Source organism: Pelecanus crispus, chromosome 5, assembly GCF_030463565.1.
Source record: "Pelecanus crispus isolate bPelCri1 chromosome 5, bPelCri1.pri, whole genome shotgun sequence".
In the NCBI taxonomy this organism is placed as follows: domain Eukaryota; kingdom Metazoa; phylum Chordata; class Aves; order Pelecaniformes; family Pelecanidae; genus Pelecanus; species Pelecanus crispus.
In genome coordinates this window covers 68,116,287-68,135,838 of record NC_134647.1, presented here as the reverse complement: position 1 = coordinate 68,135,838, position 19,552 = coordinate 68,116,287, and the positions used below count along the sequence as shown (strand labels likewise).

The following is a 19,552-nucleotide window of genomic DNA, read 5'->3' as shown; positions in this document are numbered from 1 at the left end:
AACTTTACAAGGAATTGTAATCTTGAAAACCTCAGTTTATTTTTTTCTACATGAGAGGATACTGTAAGTCACACAATTCACCTTTGTCTAAACCTTGAAAAAGTAGTATTTTTCAGCAACTCAGTGTTCTCTGCAGTTCACAGGTTTTACTTCAGTTCTAAAAAAGCCTCTAGATTTTTTCAGTTAGAGCCACAAAATTATTAAGTTCCTCTGTAGATGTGAGTTTATAATTGTCATTAAAAAAAATCCCTTCTCAGTTGCCACCATGTTTTGGAAATGCTTGCTTTTCCTTACACAACAAAAGTCCTAATTAGTCAGGGCATATAAACCAGGCAAATAGACCTAGACGAAATGAAAAATATTTCTACATGCATACTAGAATAATTTTAAAACTTTTGAAATGGCTGAATCAGAATGGGAGCTTTCAAATGACAACAAACTAGAGGTATCAGTAAATTTCAAAAAGACAAGATCATGAATAGGAGCTGTAGTTACAAGGTATAAAATACCTATGAATGATAGTAACTCAAGACAATGGGGACTGTGACAATAGGTTAAAGAAAGCTGGAGGCAAATAAAATGATAGAAAACACATTTCAAGGTAAATGAAAACATATTTATATTCACTATTTTACTAAAAAAAAAAAAAAAATCACCAGAGTAGCATTTCTCTTTAAGAAGAAAACTGCGTAAAGAAGAAGATAATAAAGGCAAAATAAGTCACAGGTAAAAGACTAAGATTGTAATCAAAACTATTTGAGGACACCTTCTTAGATCCTCAGAGTACACATCTACCTTACTTAAAAAGACTCCAGAAGGCCCAGCAAAAGTACTTGAGCCGTATTAGCCAGCACATTAAAGGATACAATTGAAAGACAGACTCAAATGTGGAGAACAGAAAAAAACACGACTGTGGAAAGTTAACTTCTGGAAGACACAAAAGCAAAACTAAACAATTGACAGACCTTGAGGAACAATTGCCAAAGGTGTAAAAGATCATTAAAAATACCAGAAACGGAAAGCCTGCCAGAAAGATAATTGGACTGATAGATTTTCAGGGTGTAAAAGGAGTACTTAATGAAAGCAGGGCAATTGCACGAACACTAAGCTAGTCATGTTTTACTACAGTGGAAACATCTTTTCTAGAGAAAAAAGGGGAGCGTTACTCAGATAGCTGGAAGCAGTAAGCAACAGTTTTCACAGTGAGAAAGGATACCAGCAATGTCCCCAGGGATCTGTGTGGGAACCTGTGTTTTCAAGGTACTCATACATTATCTGGGAAAAGCTATCAGTAGCGAGGTGATGGTATTAATGAATGATACAAACTCATTCAAGATGACTCAATCGAAAGTGAATAGCAGTGAACTGCGGAAGACTGTCACAACATGGAGTTGGAAAAACAGTAAATGAAACTCATTGGGAGTGAGTACAAAATAATGATCGTGTTAACCAGTAGTTTTGTGAGCACAGGAACTAATGAAGCCTACTTTATAACCAGCAGTTGAGTGACATTTTAATTGAATGATATTAAGGCTGCAGTGTGACTTCAGTCTTTAGTACACATAAAAGAATCCACAGAGAAAAGCCCCAACTAAGGAGTGAATTCTCTGCTATCTAATGAGACATTAAATCCCATTGAAACTTTTTTTCCTGCAGGTAGGGTACTCGGGCTGCTCTGTCAGGTCTGTAGCGACTAGTAAGAGATCTAGCGTGAGCCCTGCCCTCACTGCACACACTCATGGTACCTCCTGTCGGGCTTCCTATTTCTTGAATTCGGGGCTGTCAGCTTTCCCAAAACTTACGGAAACTTCAGACAGCAAAACTTGTTTAATACCAGTTGTTCAATTTGCCTGAAATTCAAAGGTGAATGTAAAATTTAAAGGTAATAACAAGGCAGTCAAAAAAGTATTTCGAGACCCGTGATCAATGTAATCCCACATAAATCAGCACTGTTGTCAGAAGGAGCAGCCCTGCCTTCCTCTCCCTCTCATCTTCGATTACTCACCCCCCTGCATGCTTCACCTTCTCCTGCTTTTTGTTGGTGCTGGTGTACATACAACCGCTCACCAAGCCGGCTCAGTCTGAAAACTACTCCAGGAAAAGAATGGTTAGTTTTAAACTAGATTAGTTTGCCTAGTCCTAGTGCAGGATGGGGGCAGAGGCGGCTCTTCTGGCAGCACTGCAGACCTATACCAGATTAAGCTGAGTATAAAACTGCCTGGATCCTGACAAGTTTAGTGCTAAATTTGGTATTCCTCCATCTCTGTCATCTGTGAGGAAATGGTTTCAGCTAGTGAACAAGGGGTCATGCTGTGTACAATATATAGTAATTTCTGCTTGCTTTCATGACCTGTCCAGAAGGAAAAATAATTAAGGCTATTGCTGTTGCCTTCTCTTTCATACAAGTAGAGTAAGAAAATTTAACTAGGGTGCAGAATCAACATTCAGTCCCTTCTCCTAGGGCATTGCCTGAAAAGACCCAGGACCGCAATGAACAGTCACTGGCAAGGGCTGGATAGCTCATCCCAGGCAGGCAGCCATCTGCTAGCCTGAAGGCTGATGCTCCTGCTTGCACCGTCCCTCTTAACGAGCATAAAGAATTCTGTACTTCGGCAGTCAAACAGCTTTGCCAGCAGAGAGCGGGTACACACATTAAGAGTAGCCTGTACTACGGCGGTGTTGAAGTAGTCTTCCGAAATGTCTGACCTTGGGGCTTGTTTCTCCTCAGGCCCATATCACTCACAATATGGGAAAACTTCAGGGTGAAGTAAAATTCAGTGAAAACTGCAGGAGACCCCAGGAGAAGGCCACCATCACTGCTTCAAAATAAAAATGTATCCTGTGTTTTGTCAAATGTTGGAAGAAAGGACTTGGTGCTTACCTTGATGTGTGGTCTCAGTGCTGCGAAGCCTGAGTGGAAGGAGGCACGCTGGGCCAGCAGAGAGTCGGAAGCCTTAGCTCCAGAGAGGAATGGCACACGCAAGACAGCTTCCACTTCAGCGTTTCCTGCTGACCGCTCTATCCAGATTCTGGTTCTGCCCGATAGGGACTCTTCACATGTGGGTTTTTTGCTTTGCTTTGTTTGGAGACCTACTTATGTATTTTTTGCTGCTTGTGGACCCCATTTTAAGGCACTTAAATCTTCCTGTGCACTATATAGGGAATCTGGACATAAGGCTTGGATAATGAAGTGCTTCAGTCCTTCTGTGAATCTGAGTCATGGTGGTTTTGTGTTTCCCCACATACGGAAGAGTGAAATCATATAACTTTTTAGTAGAAATATTACTGTAATTGAAAATTTATTTTAAGTTTCTAATGTCACTGAGTAGGTACAGTTTATGAAAGCCAAAGTCCTTTTCTGCTACATTAAAAAGAATAAACAAAACCCCCAACATAGCTCCATTAGAAACACCCTCAGCACTCTCACTAAACGGAAGAGTGCATATGCAGAGAATACAGAGCAAACACTTGTGTTCTGCATATTCTCTAATAATGATTTCAAATACCAATGTCACTAGGCAGGAAGTTTCTTCAAAAGCCAGAGCGCGCCCCACCTTCACCGTAATGTTCTGAAGGCCAATAATGAAAGCCGACACATCGTACAGGATTCCATTCATTAACAGTAATGCCTTAAGACTTAAAACTAATGCATTAATCACGTTAATGATAATCCATTAATGTGAAGAACCTGATGATAAACAGGTAGAATCAGGGATATGCTCTGTAGCAAGTGTTACAGTTTTAGGGTAATACTGAATTACAAAATTAGTCTGTAGACTGACTAGAGGATTAACCATGTCAGCAGAGCTTATGAAGTGAATACCATGGTTTAGGAGAGCAGAAAATGATGGCATAGAATATTAATGTTTCTACACGGGGACTGGTTTGCATTGAGGGTGTAATTGGGAAAGGTGACTCTAGATGGTTGCTTCTTGAAATCAGGCCCAAAGTATTAAGGACCAAAATCATAAATGTTTTATTTATAGAGTGATACACTTGTTTACGGTGCGGCAGAATGATCCCTGTATACTGATCTTGATATCTTTACATCAGAGGGCAGTAATGCCGCCACTTTGAACACTTCCAGTTAATTATCACCAGAACGTTTTGATAATGACAGTGTATTTTGCAATATGAACAAAATGGGGGGGGTGGGGGGTGGGAATAATAAGAGTTTAGAAAAAAGAGGCCAAACAAAGCCTGGGAGCACTGGCTTCAACAAGTTCAACAAATATTCAAGCCACATTTAATAACTTTATGAAACTAGTATCAAAGTAAAGAATATATAGTCAAAATACAGAAATAAAGTTGAGTGAGAGGAAACAGCCTGATGAGATCAAACAAAAGTTAAACAGAACAGATTACTATAAACAAGTTAGCTGAAAGGTTGCTTTGCTTTGTGTAGCAGTATTTCAGCAATTCCCTTCCTCAACAGCCAGCTTAGAAGGAAGAGCTAATCTGAAAAAAAAAGATATGCATCACTTTAAAATCCTGCTGTATGTGTTACTGTGATTGTTTGTAGAAACAGCATCACCCCAATTTGCAACCTATGTTAATTTCTTATTTAATAAACACATTGGATTTATTTTGGTAAGAAAACAAAGGTTCAGAATGAAGTGTCTGCATTCACCTTTCCATTACACATATATTTGTCTTTCTGTTGGCTATGAATTATTTTATTTGTGAACTGCAAATGATTAGAATTTGCTTACGCTTCCAGACCTTTTGTTTGTCATAGATACTTCACTTCTAAAAGTGCCTGATGTAGCACTCACTAATTACAGAATCACAAAAGGTAGAATAAGGCTTTCCCCGCTCAGAAATTTGCATTTTTGGTAAAGGTAATAATATATCGGGTTCACTAACACCCTAATAATAGGCATACATTTAATTTTCTATCACCATCCTTCCAAAGAAAAAAGAGAAAGACTAAAATACGTGTGCAATTGGGTTTTGCTTAGTATAAAATTTTCAAATCAGAACTCATTTTGCTACGATAAACACTATGAATTACATATAAACATGGAAAACAATGTGCCAGGCTTTTTTAAAAAAAAAGTTTGATTAGTAGATGACGATTCTGTAGTGCTATTGTGCACTATCCTGTAAGCCCAGAGATTTAAAAAAAAAAAAAAAAAAAAAAAAATTAACCTAACCAGCTTTGATGCAGGTTTGGCATCAAGTGTACATTATGAACTTAGACTCAGTATGCTCATTCTATGGTTGAGAAATTTAAAGTATCAGATTCTTCCACATCAGATAGCAGGTAGTTGGTACATACATTTCAGACAAGAGAACTAGGATTTCTTTAATTTGAGACGGGAGCAGTAATCTATTGTTAAAATGTCCAAAGTGTGCAATAATAAGGCAGATTTCTTATTACACCACCTCTTAAGATACTCATTGTTTGATGAAACAAACAAGGTGCTTTAAAACAGCAGAGTATTAGGATACAAACAAGTGCCAGAATAAAAGAAAACTGCTAAAATGGGAACTGCCCTTTCTTTCACAATGAGAAATAAAGAACTTTTGTATCTGGTATTTGAAAGGTTTTTAACAGCTGATATTCAATATCAGCTGATTCCTGAAGTGTTGGCAAGATACCAGGTTTCTGGCACTGGCCATTTCTAATGTTATTTAAATATTCACATCATGCAATAAGCAGTTTCACACACTGCAATGTAATGGAAAATACTTCCTAAACTGAATCAGAACTGAGACCCAAAGCAGAACCAGTAAATAAATATCTCGCATATATGTCAAACTATATTCTTCAAACAAAACCTTACATCTTATCAAAGAAGTCAGAAAGTACTAACAAAAATTATATGCTTTCTACTATAATACTGTTAAATTTCCATGGCTGAGAATGTCCTGTTATTTTTTTTCTGCCTTTTTAAATTAGTTGACAAAGTAGAAATTCAAACACAGAAATAAAATGCATATATATGAGAGCACTGGCTCAGCGAGATATCAAATATACAGCATTCTAGTGTCAAAAGTACAGGCAGAAATGTCCAAGAATTCTTGGTGAAAAAGGGGCATTTGAGGAGTAAAAATTCTACTTAACAATCACTCACATTTTAACAGTGCATTAATTATAACAAAAGCTGGATGATAAGTGAGCAACAGAGTCATAATGTTCAGTGTTCATAGCAGAATTTTATCCTCTGCTCATTTAAATGAGGTTGGAAACATATACTTATGTATGTGAAACTTTAAGTAGCTAAGTTTTTTCAATTTTTCAGGATTCTTGCAAGAGGCAAAGTTGTGACGATGAATTGAGTTGGATGATAGTACAAGGTGGTGTTGAGAGAAGTCTTCCTTTCGACGCTGTGCCTCTGGCTTGTCAAAGGATGATTAGTCCTACAATCTTGTTTGATCTATTCTTTTGCCTCTAGGAAAAGGGTTTCTTGAGGATACAGTTTTACCTCCAGTAATGATTTATTTGGATCCAGCTGGGTCACCTGTAAAGATAAGAACAAGAAGATATGTGTAAGTAGACTTCTTTGAACTGTTTAGCTTCACGGGGCAGATTTTCACTGGGGAGATTTTTGAGTCCCTCCGTCGGTGATAACTGAAGTTGTGAGTATGAATTCCCAGGATGCAGATTAAGAAATATATATTGTATTTTGTGTGCTACTGTTATTATTTTGTAATAACAATAAACAGAATAATAATAAACAGAATCTACGACATTAATTCTAAGAAGGTCTGCTTTTCTACTATAAACCAATGCGTGAATATCTCTGTTTCTGTCAAAGTTAAGATCTTCTGGAAGGATTACTAGAATACAGGAGTTAAGATGAGAAATAAAACTGTAGTCCCAGATAAGTAACCTAAAATTTCAATCAAACTGATGGTGTAAGCAGCACAGCCAATCCGACATGATCTCCCCACTGAAAGGGGAAACTTGTTCTGCTTTTATTTTCCTACTCCCTTTCTTGCTCCAAGTCACGTGGTGAAGCACCTAATTTTCACTCACTTCGATGCTTACCAGCCACCTCAACAAACCTAGGCTGGGAGAAAACTGTCCACTTCTGTTTGGTTATTTTTCTGTCATGCTAGCAAGTTTAACTGGTGAACACGCAAGTCCAGTTAACACCAAATCCAGTGCAAGGTAAGCAGCAAAAGCATTGAGCAGTAAGTAGAAGGGAGGAAGCAGGGCCCTCCTCCTTTCATTGGGAGTGAAATGCTAAATCAGCTCACCAGATGGTGAAGCTGCATCTCAACCCAACTACTGAAGTGCATACTTGTTATGCATGTGCGTGTGTCTCTAGACATGCATTATAAGTACCATGTATCTATATATCATTTACGTAGACACTTACATGTGTACCTTTGTATTATAGGATTGTACCCTAGAATCCTGACTCTTCATTGGATTTGTAAAGGTATTTAGGCAGTCACTTGTGCGGGTGGGCATACAGGAGAATTCCAGTGAGAGTTAAATGCCATGCAATTTGGAAAATAATGATACAGGCACTATCTGCATCATTATTGCCAAAATTCTTCAGCATTTGGATCTCGGCACCAAACCCTGCAAGCTGCTTAACATCTTGACTGTCCCATTACCGACTTTCACTAAGGGCACATGAGCAATTCTCAGTTTACAGTCAGCAAGAAACTTTTGTGTTGAGGATTCTATTTAGAAGCTAGACTGCTGCCTATAGGATAAATCTCTTCTATGAAAATAAAATGTAATTGTAAATATCAGGTAATGTAATTATTTATACAAACACAATACTGACAAGGGTCCTAGTGTTCTTCAGACATTCAGGTTTACACGCCAACACTGCGACATTCTTCAGAAGACTACTGCAAAGCTTCATACAGAAAGATGAACATTACTTCTTTTAATCTTACTATCTTCTGAAATATTTCACTTCCATTTTTAAACTTATTTTCCCTGGTAATTCTGTTTTAGTTTATTTTGCTGTGTGAGCACACTAGTCCTCAGAAGTTTGCTTGTGAATAATAAATAGATTATTAGCCTTATGCTATAGGTTTAAATGCAAATGCATACTGATAAACATTTTTTCCAAAATTAAATTTGTTTTATCTATGATCATATCATGCCACTACTTTCTAAAATTATTTTTTGAAAACATTGTCAAGCACACTAAATACTATGAATTAATAAGAAATGCTGAATGTATTTTTTTCTTAAAAGCATAACTTAGTAATTCTGTTACCAATTAACAAAACCAGCATTGCTCCTCTTTCTCCCTCCCCCCCCCCCCCCCCAAATCAGGCAAACTGAAAATATATTTGTATTGCCATCGCTTTATTGGATAATTACAGAAAATTCATTATTTAAACAAATATTAAAAGCTTATCACTTCCTAAGTCCATTGAAATCAATGTAATTTCACCTCTCTGACTGCAACAGAATTTAAAAAAAAACCAAACAGATGCATTATTTTGATTCCCAAAGGAGGAACATATTTTCTTAAATTTCATGTACCATGGTGAGCTATTGCTAAATGTCTGAAGAGAAAAATAATTTATAAAAACCAGAGTCAATTTTAGACTCCTATTATCTACAGTCCAATTATGCATTCCTGCACAGCTGCTGCTTAAATTATTGAAAGCTTATTATCTTAGAAAGCAAACCTGTTATGTAAAAAACAGCCAAAGTAGTGCATTTAAGTTTGTGATTACAGAAGTATGCTAATTAAGTATCTTGTTGCATTTTTTAATGTTTTGGTATTCTGCTACAGTCCATTATTGCACATAGGCACAGAAATGGAGGTAAATAGGGGTCTCTGCAATTCACAGCATATGAGGTATTGTGCACCTGAGAAGCAATTTTCCTTCTTTTCAGGTCAAGCCAGTAGCTAATTAGACCTCTCTATTTTCAAATCCTGCAACCTTTTTTTGCAAGAAAAGCTAGGGAAGACAGAACAAGTCTCTTCTACATTTGGAAAAAAAAAAAATCTGAAAAGCAAGCCTGAGCAATAAACATAATCTTCCAGACTGTAACCATATGGAAGCCTATTATTCACTTGAGTGTAATTCAGGATACATATCCTAGTCTAAACTCTAAGGTTTGCAAACTTCAAGTACCTTAAATAATAACAATGCATGATGTCCCTTCTTCAATGTCTTCCCACTCAGAGGGTTAGCTAAAGCATTTTGGAGTACCTGCAGCAAAAGGACTGTGCAGCTTTTCACCATCATTTCAGTGCTGCTTAATTCACTGAGGGACAGCAGAGTTTGCAAATGTTTACACCGTTACCCAATTAACTAACAATATGGCTCCTACATCTGTCAACAAACAAAGCTGTTGTTGCTTTGTTTTAGCTCCTTGGCATTTTCTGTTCATATGGGTCGCCATTGTACTTAATTATCACACCATAACCCTTCTGCAGCTTCTACTTTGTTATTTGTGGTTTGTAAATATGTTGTTTACTACGAAGAACAGAAGCCTTATTAGTGAACACACCTCCTACCAAAAGAAGTGGTTTCTTTTGTAAATACATGAAAAATAAGACCTAAGATGCTTTGTAACTTACAGTATTTTAAAACAGAATTAGAAACCAAAGAATGATATATAATAGAGATCAAAGGACCCTGGAAGAGCTGTACCCCCAAAGGTGTGTCCAATGTAGTGTTTTAATGAATTTTATTCACTTAAATAAATTTATGTGGATTATTTCACAATGCAAAGTATTAAAATACCTTCATATTTAAATCTGTATGCCTTGTTTCGTTACCATTAGGATAAATTCTGGAGTCCGCTTCAGTGCTGATGATCCTTTGCTCTGATGTCATTGCATGGTGCTCTTCTCAAAACAGTCCTGCACATTATGTAAGTTACTTTTTCCAAAACCCCTACACCTTTATTATTTAAAAAATTTTTTGTATATTGTTGGCAATGACACAGGAAATCATTTAAGCATGTGTTTATATACTGAATCTGATTTGATCCTGTTGAACTCAATGAGATTACATAGGTGCTCACGTGGTGAAATCAATTCTTTCTTGACTAAGGTTGCAAAAATCACCAAATTAACCATTCAGCATTTGTTAAAGGCCTAAACAAATGCTAAAAGTGTAGTGTTTCTCTATATTTTCAAGTCCTACAATATCTGACTTTCTACCAGTTGCATGCATTCTAAGAGTCCACTCACACATTACATGGTGATACCAGCTAATGAGGTGAATGTATTTTTAAAATACATTTTGTGGTTTTGCTAAGGTAGGTACTTTATAATTAAATATAAACTAAAACCCCTTAAAAAGAGGCTCTAAGCTGTTCCAAATTTGCATATTGAGGAGGGTGGCAGAGGAAGGACACAATGTTCGGATGCTAAGAGAGTATAACTCAAGTGACAGCAAAATTACTAATAATCAAGCGCACAGAATTCTGTAGAATAACATGCACGCGCATTCAGGGCTGTCCCAAAGCCAAAAGAGGTAGTGCCCTGGGAGTTTTCATCTGGCAAGTGACTTTCTAGGCAAACTTTAACACTCCCCTCTCTTCGGGGAAGACTCTTTCTAGCAACACGACCAGAGGGTGGTAACAGGACCTTATTTCTATCAGTGTGGATCTTGCCATTGAGCTATGAAATGTTTCACGTTCACTGCAATAGGTTTAAGTTGGTAAAACAGTACTTTTCTTCCAACTATGGATATGCTTTTACAGGACCTTAGCTTTGGTGCACTGGAGCCAAGACTTCATCTTCTAACGTGAAGGGTTTTGTTATATAACTGATGTTGGTTTGGTCCACGGGAAATATCTTATTTTAACAGGTATTTGTTTAAATGAGTTCAGTGGTAATTATTTCAACTAAGCACTAGCTAGTTGGTTTGAAGTACTTCTGCAGCACTTTGAAGTCTGAATGATTTAAGATGCGCAAAACCAAAAGTTAGTAATGTTAGCTCCTGTAATTCTCCTGTAAGAATGTAGTGGCTACTTACACTTCATTCTGAATAAACGCCTTGGTTTTTTTAATGACCCATTAATGAAAATCAATACTAGTTTAAACAACATTTTAATACATTTTTGTATCAAAGTCTTTTTCTTCTAGAACAATTTTTTGTATTATTTCTATCTTCACCTTTGCTGACCTATCTGTTCTATTAAACATTCACACCCTGAACAGCTGTACTTTTACCATTTCAAAGGTGTGGTTCCTTACCCTCCCTAACTCTGCAGGGAAAAGATAAATACAAAAAAAAATGGCTTAATGCCCAGGAAGGTCATTTGAAAGTAAAGAATCGAATACACAATTATTATGACACTTACACAAGCAGTAAATATCACACCCTTCACCTTTCTCTACACCCTAGGACAAGGATCTGATTCCTGAGTAGCACAGCCTCTATACCACTTACACACGCATGAATACATTTAATGAATCTAACGGACAAAGAGTTCTTTTACTCTCTTTCTTAATCCTCCTAAAGTATAAATGCAATGGAAATTACTTAAAGGCACACCTGGTAAAGTACCAGATCTGTTTAAAAAACCCTGTATTTTCAGAATGACACACAAACAAATACAGTGAATCCTTTCTACCTATTGAAATATCTATGGGTTATACGGATAATATGCTCAACTTGAGCAACAAACAAAAGTAGGGTTACTTTATAGAAATATATGCAATTAGATCTGGTTTAGCTGAATAAACTTGGAGATAATTTACATCTGAATTGAAGAAAGCCGTCACAAATAAGGAAAAATATGTCATAGTAAAAGACTTCTAGTCTCATTCTGAGCACAAGGATTTAATCCAGATACATCACGCTCTTCCCTTATTTCTCTGAAGAGATTTTCTCAAAACAGTATTTTAGATTCAGTGTATTTTAAAAATAGATTTACTAAGCAAAGCAACAGATGTTGATAAAACAGAAAATCGTGATGTTATGTTCTCTACTTCGAGCATGCTTTCCACTTTCTTAGAAAAGCCTTGTAGCTCTTTGAGACACCCGAGATGCCACCAATCTTTACATAGTGTAAATTTTCATTGACTTAACATAGTTTATATCAGAAAATCATCTGCTGCATAGATTTTAATCAGTGAAGGCTTATAAACCTGACTTGCATTACTTGTCTTTTTAGACAGTAATTTGACATAGCAACTGCATTCTCCCCTATTTTATAAAAAACTAAGCATAATGGCAGGACAGTGCAAGTAATAAGGATAAGCCCAAACACAGTGTTGCTATATTTGTATAGCGGCACCTGGACTGTCTGGTGCTTTTTGAAAGTCCAACATTATGAATTCACGATTCTACATGACAATTTGATTTTTTTAAATTGGGAAAAATATGTCATGTTAGTGGAACAAAGCTTAAAAAACCACCAACACTAAACATTCTTGCACCAAAATGAAATACAATCCCAGCTGTTAATTATGTTGAAAAAAACCCCAGATTTTTACCCAAATGCTATGACTTTTGAACAGTGGGTTGTAGAAGAAATATAAATAGAATTTATCTACCTTCCAATAAAAGATGTTAGGAAATGCTGTGTACGGCAGTTCCACTTGGGTAGCTCTGAGGTAGTTCTGTGCTTCTTTTTAGCCCAAGATCAGGAATTTTGTTTAGTGATCAGTACTCCCCAAAAATATGGCCAAAATACATCCAGTTACTAACATGACTGAATATCTGTTTTGTATTTATTTCTAAGAATTAATCTCACTGAAAAATCACTACAAAAAGGCTGCATCTTCCTCTAGCCTTTCAAACAGCTCATTTTCAATGACAAAATAACAAATACTTTTTCATTTTGGCAGGAGAAATGAAAACACAAAAGTATTTCAATTAATTAGAGTCTCTTTCAATAATATGACTTTTGTTGATGTGGTATTGATGGCATTAAAGTATTACACAAGTTGCCTTATACACTGACAGCAAGAAGTCGAAGTTAGTGTCAGTCGGAGGAGCTATCTGCGGGTACTGAACAAGACGACGCTGGTCTCCACAGTGCAACAACTCCGAGACTGGAGGACTTCAGATTTTGAGGGAAGAGGAAGGTGCTGTAAAGCTCTCCTCAGATTTTCTGCTTTCCTCCCTGCCTTCCTTCTGGTTTGAAATCTTTATTTAGGAATCCTTTGTGTGGTTTCTTGGAAGAAGAGAAGCCACCAGAATACCCTGGAACATGTCTTTTCCTGACAACGGACCTGCGGGCAGAAGAGCTCCATCGCCCGCTCCTTCACACTATTTACTTTCAGTCTTTTTGCTGAGTAGAGACAATGTTTAAGAACTGGCATTTACAGATGAAAGCACTTGTATGTTAAGCATCCTTTCTGCTGTGCTAAGGAGCAAAACAGTCCGTTACTTGTGGACACTGCTGCCAGTGTGCTTATATTGAACTAACAATTATTCATGTATTTAATTAATTTAAAATGTGCTAGCTACAGAGAAGAAAGATCATGTCCCCAGAAATACTATAGCTCTCACTGTGGATATTGATGAAAAGCTGAAAGGAAGCAAACAGCCACATCTTCTGAAAGTTTGAAAACACATAAATACATTTAGTGCTCCAAGTGAACTGCAAGAACTTTGCTTTGCGTACATTGCAAAGGGGAATGGATGTAAACACAGTCACTCACAGGAGAATGACCCAGGATTGGATTCATGTGCACTTAATTATAACTGCATGGAAAAACAATCCGAAAGGATTTTTATCACAAGTTCAAAGGATTAAGATGTTCAGATACCACAATGATATCTACAGTATAACATTGTGATTGGTAGATAGGTAAATAGAATAAAAAGCACTCCTAAGACTGCTTTGGTGATTTAGTCTGATGTATTACTTATGCAATTACCAAAACAGCAGGAGATCATTAAATTTTCTGGTAACCAGACACAGCTTTCTTAGTATCATACTATTACAAAGGCTCTTTATTGGTATTTTATCATTACATTTTCTTCCTGTGAGGGGGAAAAAAACGCACAAAACTGACGATAAGCATAAATTCTGGGGAAAAAGTACAAAATATCTTAAGCCCAGTTTATGCTGGATAATGCCATAGGCAACAGCAAAGCTCTGCGGCTTAACTAAGGCATCTTCCTGCGAACAATAATGCACCTCCCCTGAAATAAATGTTTTGTAAAATGGGGCAGTGCTGAATAAAAGAACACTTTTGGTCAGAGGGATGTCCTTGGGTGGAATATATTAATCACTTGGTTGGCATTAGTCATTGGGTTAACTAATGAGGATGACTCAACTGAGAGTCACACACTGCATTGAGTATTCAGTGTTGTGGTGAATGCTTGCTTACTTTAGTGAGTCTTAAGTAAAATAGCTCATCTGAAATGCACACCTATTTCCTGAAATTGGTTAAACATTCCCTGTATTCAAATAGAGTTGTTGTAAGGTATCAGAAACTATATTAACCTATAGAATGTAATTCTGTTTATTTTTGGAGTAAGCTTACATCTATGAGATGAGGAAGTCATTCCTTCCATTTCCTTTCAGTGACTTGATACATGAAGGGCTTTAATCTTTCTCTTTGGATATCATAGCTACTTATGCAAAGACACCGGGCCTGAAAAGACAGATCAAGTCTGTCTGTCTTGGAAGAAAACATTATGAAAAATCTTTCTGTAATACTACAGAATTTTTGCCTACCTACGTGGAAATTATATTTCCACAAAAGTAAACATCACATTTCAAGAAGCAAAATCTACTCAATATTCTCTAAAGTACTGCCATTGACTTCAGTAGGGCAAGAATATCACCTACTCCCTTTGTAGGTGCTGACCGAAAGACTGTGATACTATTCTCTGTGAGCAACAAACTTGTTAAAAGCAGTAAAACCTAGGGATTGCAAATGCTTCAGCGTTCTGGCTGCAATGATACGTGGTCCATTCCTCTTGCCCTCAAGGTTAATCAGTCCAATCGTTCTACTGTTACAAGTCATCAGGAAGAACAATCAGAAATCATGCTTCTAAAAGAGGCATGGGAACATAATAGCCTGGTATGGACAATTTGCTTAGGCAACTTCTCAGTGTCTTAACTAAACTAAACATAACTGCTTGAATAAATAGAATAACAACATATCCTGAAAAGAGAAGACAGACAAGGGCAGGTAGTATTGACTTAAGGACAATTGTAAATGACAAGAGGAGGGATGCCTACCTTTGTAGGTGGCTGTGGCCTTGTGTTAACTAGATCAGAGCTGATAAACACATGCCACCATCAGATCTATATTGACCTGAACAATTTTAAATTATGTGAACTAAAACAGATGAGTACTATTTTATGTAGTAAGAAATATAAATATCAGCAACTGAAATGACTGGAAAAATTACACGGATCACATGTTAAATTTTCCCTGAACTTACAAAAACATTCTGAAATTTTTTGAACATACCAGAAAAAAATATTTCATTCATCTGAAATCCTCCTTTGCCGTAAGACAGATATTCAAGCTACTGTCCTGATTTATGTGAAGTTACTAAAAGTGCTATTGGGTATAACCATGACACTGCATGAATCCTTTCTCACGATAACATCTTTTTTCCATCTTTCTACTGAGATAATGATTGGAGGAGAGAACGTTAAAAGCCAGATGGTCCCAGATATACAACTCTTTCATGAACTATTCAAAGCATTTAAACACCACCTAATGACTTCAAAAGTAGGTTATTTGAAAGAAGTAGTTTGCACTGAGTGAAATGCAGAATAGTTCTTACAAAGAATGGCTTCTAGAACTGATAGACAAAATTGCCAAACTACCTGGCATAGCAATATAGGGATCATTCTCTAACATTACCTTTCTGAAAGCATGAGAGTATAGTGACTTGCTCAGATGACTATGTGTGCTGAGTGCTGCAGCTTACTATCCTGTGGCATTATTTTCACCACTGTGGGCGTCAAAGAGGATTACTCCTGCCAGAGCAGAGAAATGAATGATCACCTTGGAGGAGTATCTTACTCTATACTTCCATGTAATATTAAGAATTGTCTGGCCCTAAATTTAGTGAAATCCTGATCATACCTAATTTAAATTGACATGCAATTTGAGTTAAATTTATTTTCTGCCCTTTCAAGGGAGACAGATTTTTTTGTTTCTGTTTATTTAAACTGCTGTTGAAATTGGTTAATTAAAAGGATTTAAAAAATCTTAATACTCTAAACAGAGCAAACTGGTTCTGAATTATTAAGCAACATTTTAGATGCATTTAAATAACCTTAAGTGACTTAACTGCCACCTGATCCTAAGCTGTGGCTCAGAAAAATAAAATGTGAAATACTGTAGAAGTCTTGGCTTACCAGGGCTCCCAGATACAGTAAATAAAGAGCTTAAGTCTCTAATACCGTGTCTGCAAAAGGCATACTCTCAAATACATAACTAATGCTCCACCTTAAGGAGAAATGAGCAGAAGAAATTGTAGATTGCAATTTTGATTTTTCGTAAGAAATGAATAAATTCAGTCTTTCAAAAACAGTCTTTCGAAAGAGAGAGAATGCCAGGACCTCCCTTTCTGACAGATACAATAAAATGTTCACAAACGTATCATTAACCCTAATAGGCTGGCTGAAGCCCAGTTTAGGTAAATTTGTTCTGCACATTGCTCCTGTAGTTTCAGCTAGACATGGTACACCTTCAGCTTCTTGCCTGAAGCATGGTGAAATGCCCAGTCTGTAAGATGTGAAAGAGTTTTAGGAAGATTTCTGCAGATCACCACCACAGAAGGAAGTGAGGAACTGATCATCTGGGAAGTCTCCAGGATACATGGAGAAGGTGGATCTTGCAGCCAGCAGACTGAGAGGACTACTGAAATTAGTGTTTGGGAAGGCTTTTAAGAGAAAGGGACTTAGAAGAAATACTGAATGAGAAGGTTGACAGAGCATGCTAATATGCTTAGAGTAAGCTCTTTCTGTTATAGTTAAATGCATTTTGAAGATTAGAGCAATTCTTGGAAGAAAAGGAACTATAATTCTAAAATCAGCACGTACATTTAAATAGCGCACACATTTGCTTCCATAAAGCCTTTGCAGGTGCATTTAAGAACAACGCAAAGAACTCATAATACAGCTTTTCACTCCGAAAGATGTGCTTGCCAAATGTTTTCAAAGTTAGAGGTACAAGTTACCTGCTGACCCAGGTTCACCCGTGTGATACACACTTGTCGGCACGGTATGTAGTGCTGCATTGGTTAAGGTACTGAGAGAGGAGGTGGTTAATATCTAATTTCAGTGCTAGTAGAAAGAACAACACAGTCGGTGACAAAGACCCAGTAACAAGTCACTGCATGTGCTTAACTGCTTTGGAATGTCACTGCTGCTTTAAAATCTACAAGTAGTGCCTGGAAAAGGTTAATCTGTGTATTTACTCATGTGTAGAAGTTTGTATTTACAGTAGGGTTATGATACGAACTTTAAGTTAGCTAAGGATATCTGTGTAAGCAACTGGAACATAGAACTAAGAACTAATGAATTTTTATTTACCGAAGAAGTAAAAATACTTGAACAATACTGTATCAGGACTGATGGCTTTGAAAAGCAGGTAAAAATGCTCTAACAAGCTTCTTACAAGAAAATGCTGATTTTGTTGATAATCCCTCGTTTCGATATGACAGAAACACTTTTGGGGGTGTGTATGTTACTGAAATACAGATCAGGTTAGAAGAAAAAAATACTAACTTGAGAAGACATGTTTTCATTTTCCCGCAGCAAAAAAATCCAGCAAAGTAATTCTGATACTTTCAAACACATTTTTTCAAAAATGTTACGTACAGTTTACATACAAACAGACATTTTAAATGCTATTGTTTTCTGGAGCACAAGCATCTCAAGTGCTGTGTTCTTGTTGCACAGATTTCAATGGATGTTTGTGATCCCTATCATATAGCAGAAGGGTCTTGACAACTTACAGGGTGTTTTTAAGAGACTATATACCATGAAGCCTAAGGCAATGAATATATACTTTTACTGTACTTCCAAGGCATTCATCATCAATGACTTTTTTTTTTTTTTTTAAATCTGTCTGTGGAGTTGCATACTTCCAACTTTCCAAACGTGGGGAACATGGCAGATGTCATTTATAGTTCTCAATGGTTAGCAAACCCCTGGGGATTATTTTTTTGTCTGTTGTAGCTCTGGTGGTCACAATGGCAACCGGATTCATACACAGCTACTGAAGTCAACGGCATGAATCATTTATGTGACTCCTCATACATGGCATTATTAGGTTGGAATCATAGAAAAAAGATGACAGGGTCTTTGCTGCCCACACAACAGAACAACGGCTCCGTATCCTGCCATTAAATTCTCCTTTCTTTGCCCCAGTGTTTTCTCCCTGGCAGTTTCACAAACATACTGAAAATACTAGCTTGTTCTAATTTAGTTTTTTTTTTCTTTTCTACTCCTTTTTAGATTTGTTCTTATGTGTGTCGTCTGATCAATTTTTGAGTTTGTTACAGAGGACTAAAATTAATAATGATGATGATGTGATTAAGTACAGAAACAGCCAGTCTAAAGTGATAAACAAATGTAAAAAGAGTAATATACTTGTAGTTTTTTTTATATTAAGTATGTACTAAGAGATAAATATGTTACAGGTAGGGAGGTATGACTTGCAGAATATTTAACATACACAAAAACATTGTTTAGACTGTAAAAGATTGTTTTTCTTCTGTCAAGTAAACTGAACGATCAGTAATCCTGGAAACATAGATGACTTCTAGTCTTTGGTTCCACTGGAAATGATTACATGCTTAAGGAGTAAAGTTAATTAGTGATTAATGAGATTCCTTAAACGCGGCTTTTCAGTCAGACTGATTAGGATTCTCAATATAAGACAAGGTGGAAGAAAAGCTGTAAGCACTACAGTCCTGTTCAGAGTTATGCCAAAAATCGCTCAGAAATCACATCCGCTCTCAAGGTCGTATGTTTGCTAAGGACATTATTTTCTTCCCCTTTGGAGTACTTGTGACTCTTTGGAGTACTTACAAATGAGATGATAAAGTTAGAGGTATCTGTTACAAAACACTGCTGTAAACACGCTAATCAGAGCCTTATTCCTAGTGAACTTCCTCCAGGGGCAGTGATGGGAAACAAAATGGAAAAGCAACCCAAGTTACTGAGCTCCTTTGATAAGGAATGGCTTAACCAGTCACTTGGAGGTGCCCCTCGCAAACAAAACCCCGGCTGATCCAGAGCTGCCCCCACTCGCTTGCAGTACTGAGGCAGTACGGCCAAAAAGCTGCTGAGCTTCACCTATTGCTGCTTGGCTCTGTACCATCATCTCTGTAGTGCCTGTTACCTTCGCCTCTTGCGCACGGCCCCAGGTAATTGCTGCGCAGTTGGACCCACTGACTTGTACCTTTGCTGTAACAATGGCTAAATAAGGAATGAAAGTTAATTTGTCATAGAGCAGCAAACATATAGGTCTATTTTCAAAGAACCTTAGTAACCAGCACATAAATATCTGTTGATAAATCAATAGAATTTAATTGGCTTTTGTAAGCACTATGGATTTTGAAAATCGGTCACAGCACGTACATCATTAGAATTCCGAGGTAGGAGATATAAATGATTATTTACTGGTATTATGTAACAGGTGGATGAATAATTTATTAGAAT

General features: G+C 36.9%; 1 protein-coding gene across 1 annotated transcript in view; it reads right to left on the bottom strand.

The window, feature by feature from the left end:
* Window positions 1-4,078: 4,078 nt before the first annotated feature.
* The window catches only part of FAF1 (Fas associated factor 1), a 175,595-nt gene continuing 160,121 nt past the window's right edge, over window positions 4,079-19,552 (bottom strand). The window contains exon 19 of the mRNA XM_075710337.1: window positions 4,079-6,467. Coding sequence (XP_075566452.1) covers window positions 6,384-6,467 — 84 coding nt within the window. The 3' untranslated portion in view covers window positions 4,079-6,383. The remainder of the gene's footprint in view (window positions 6,468-19,552) is intronic.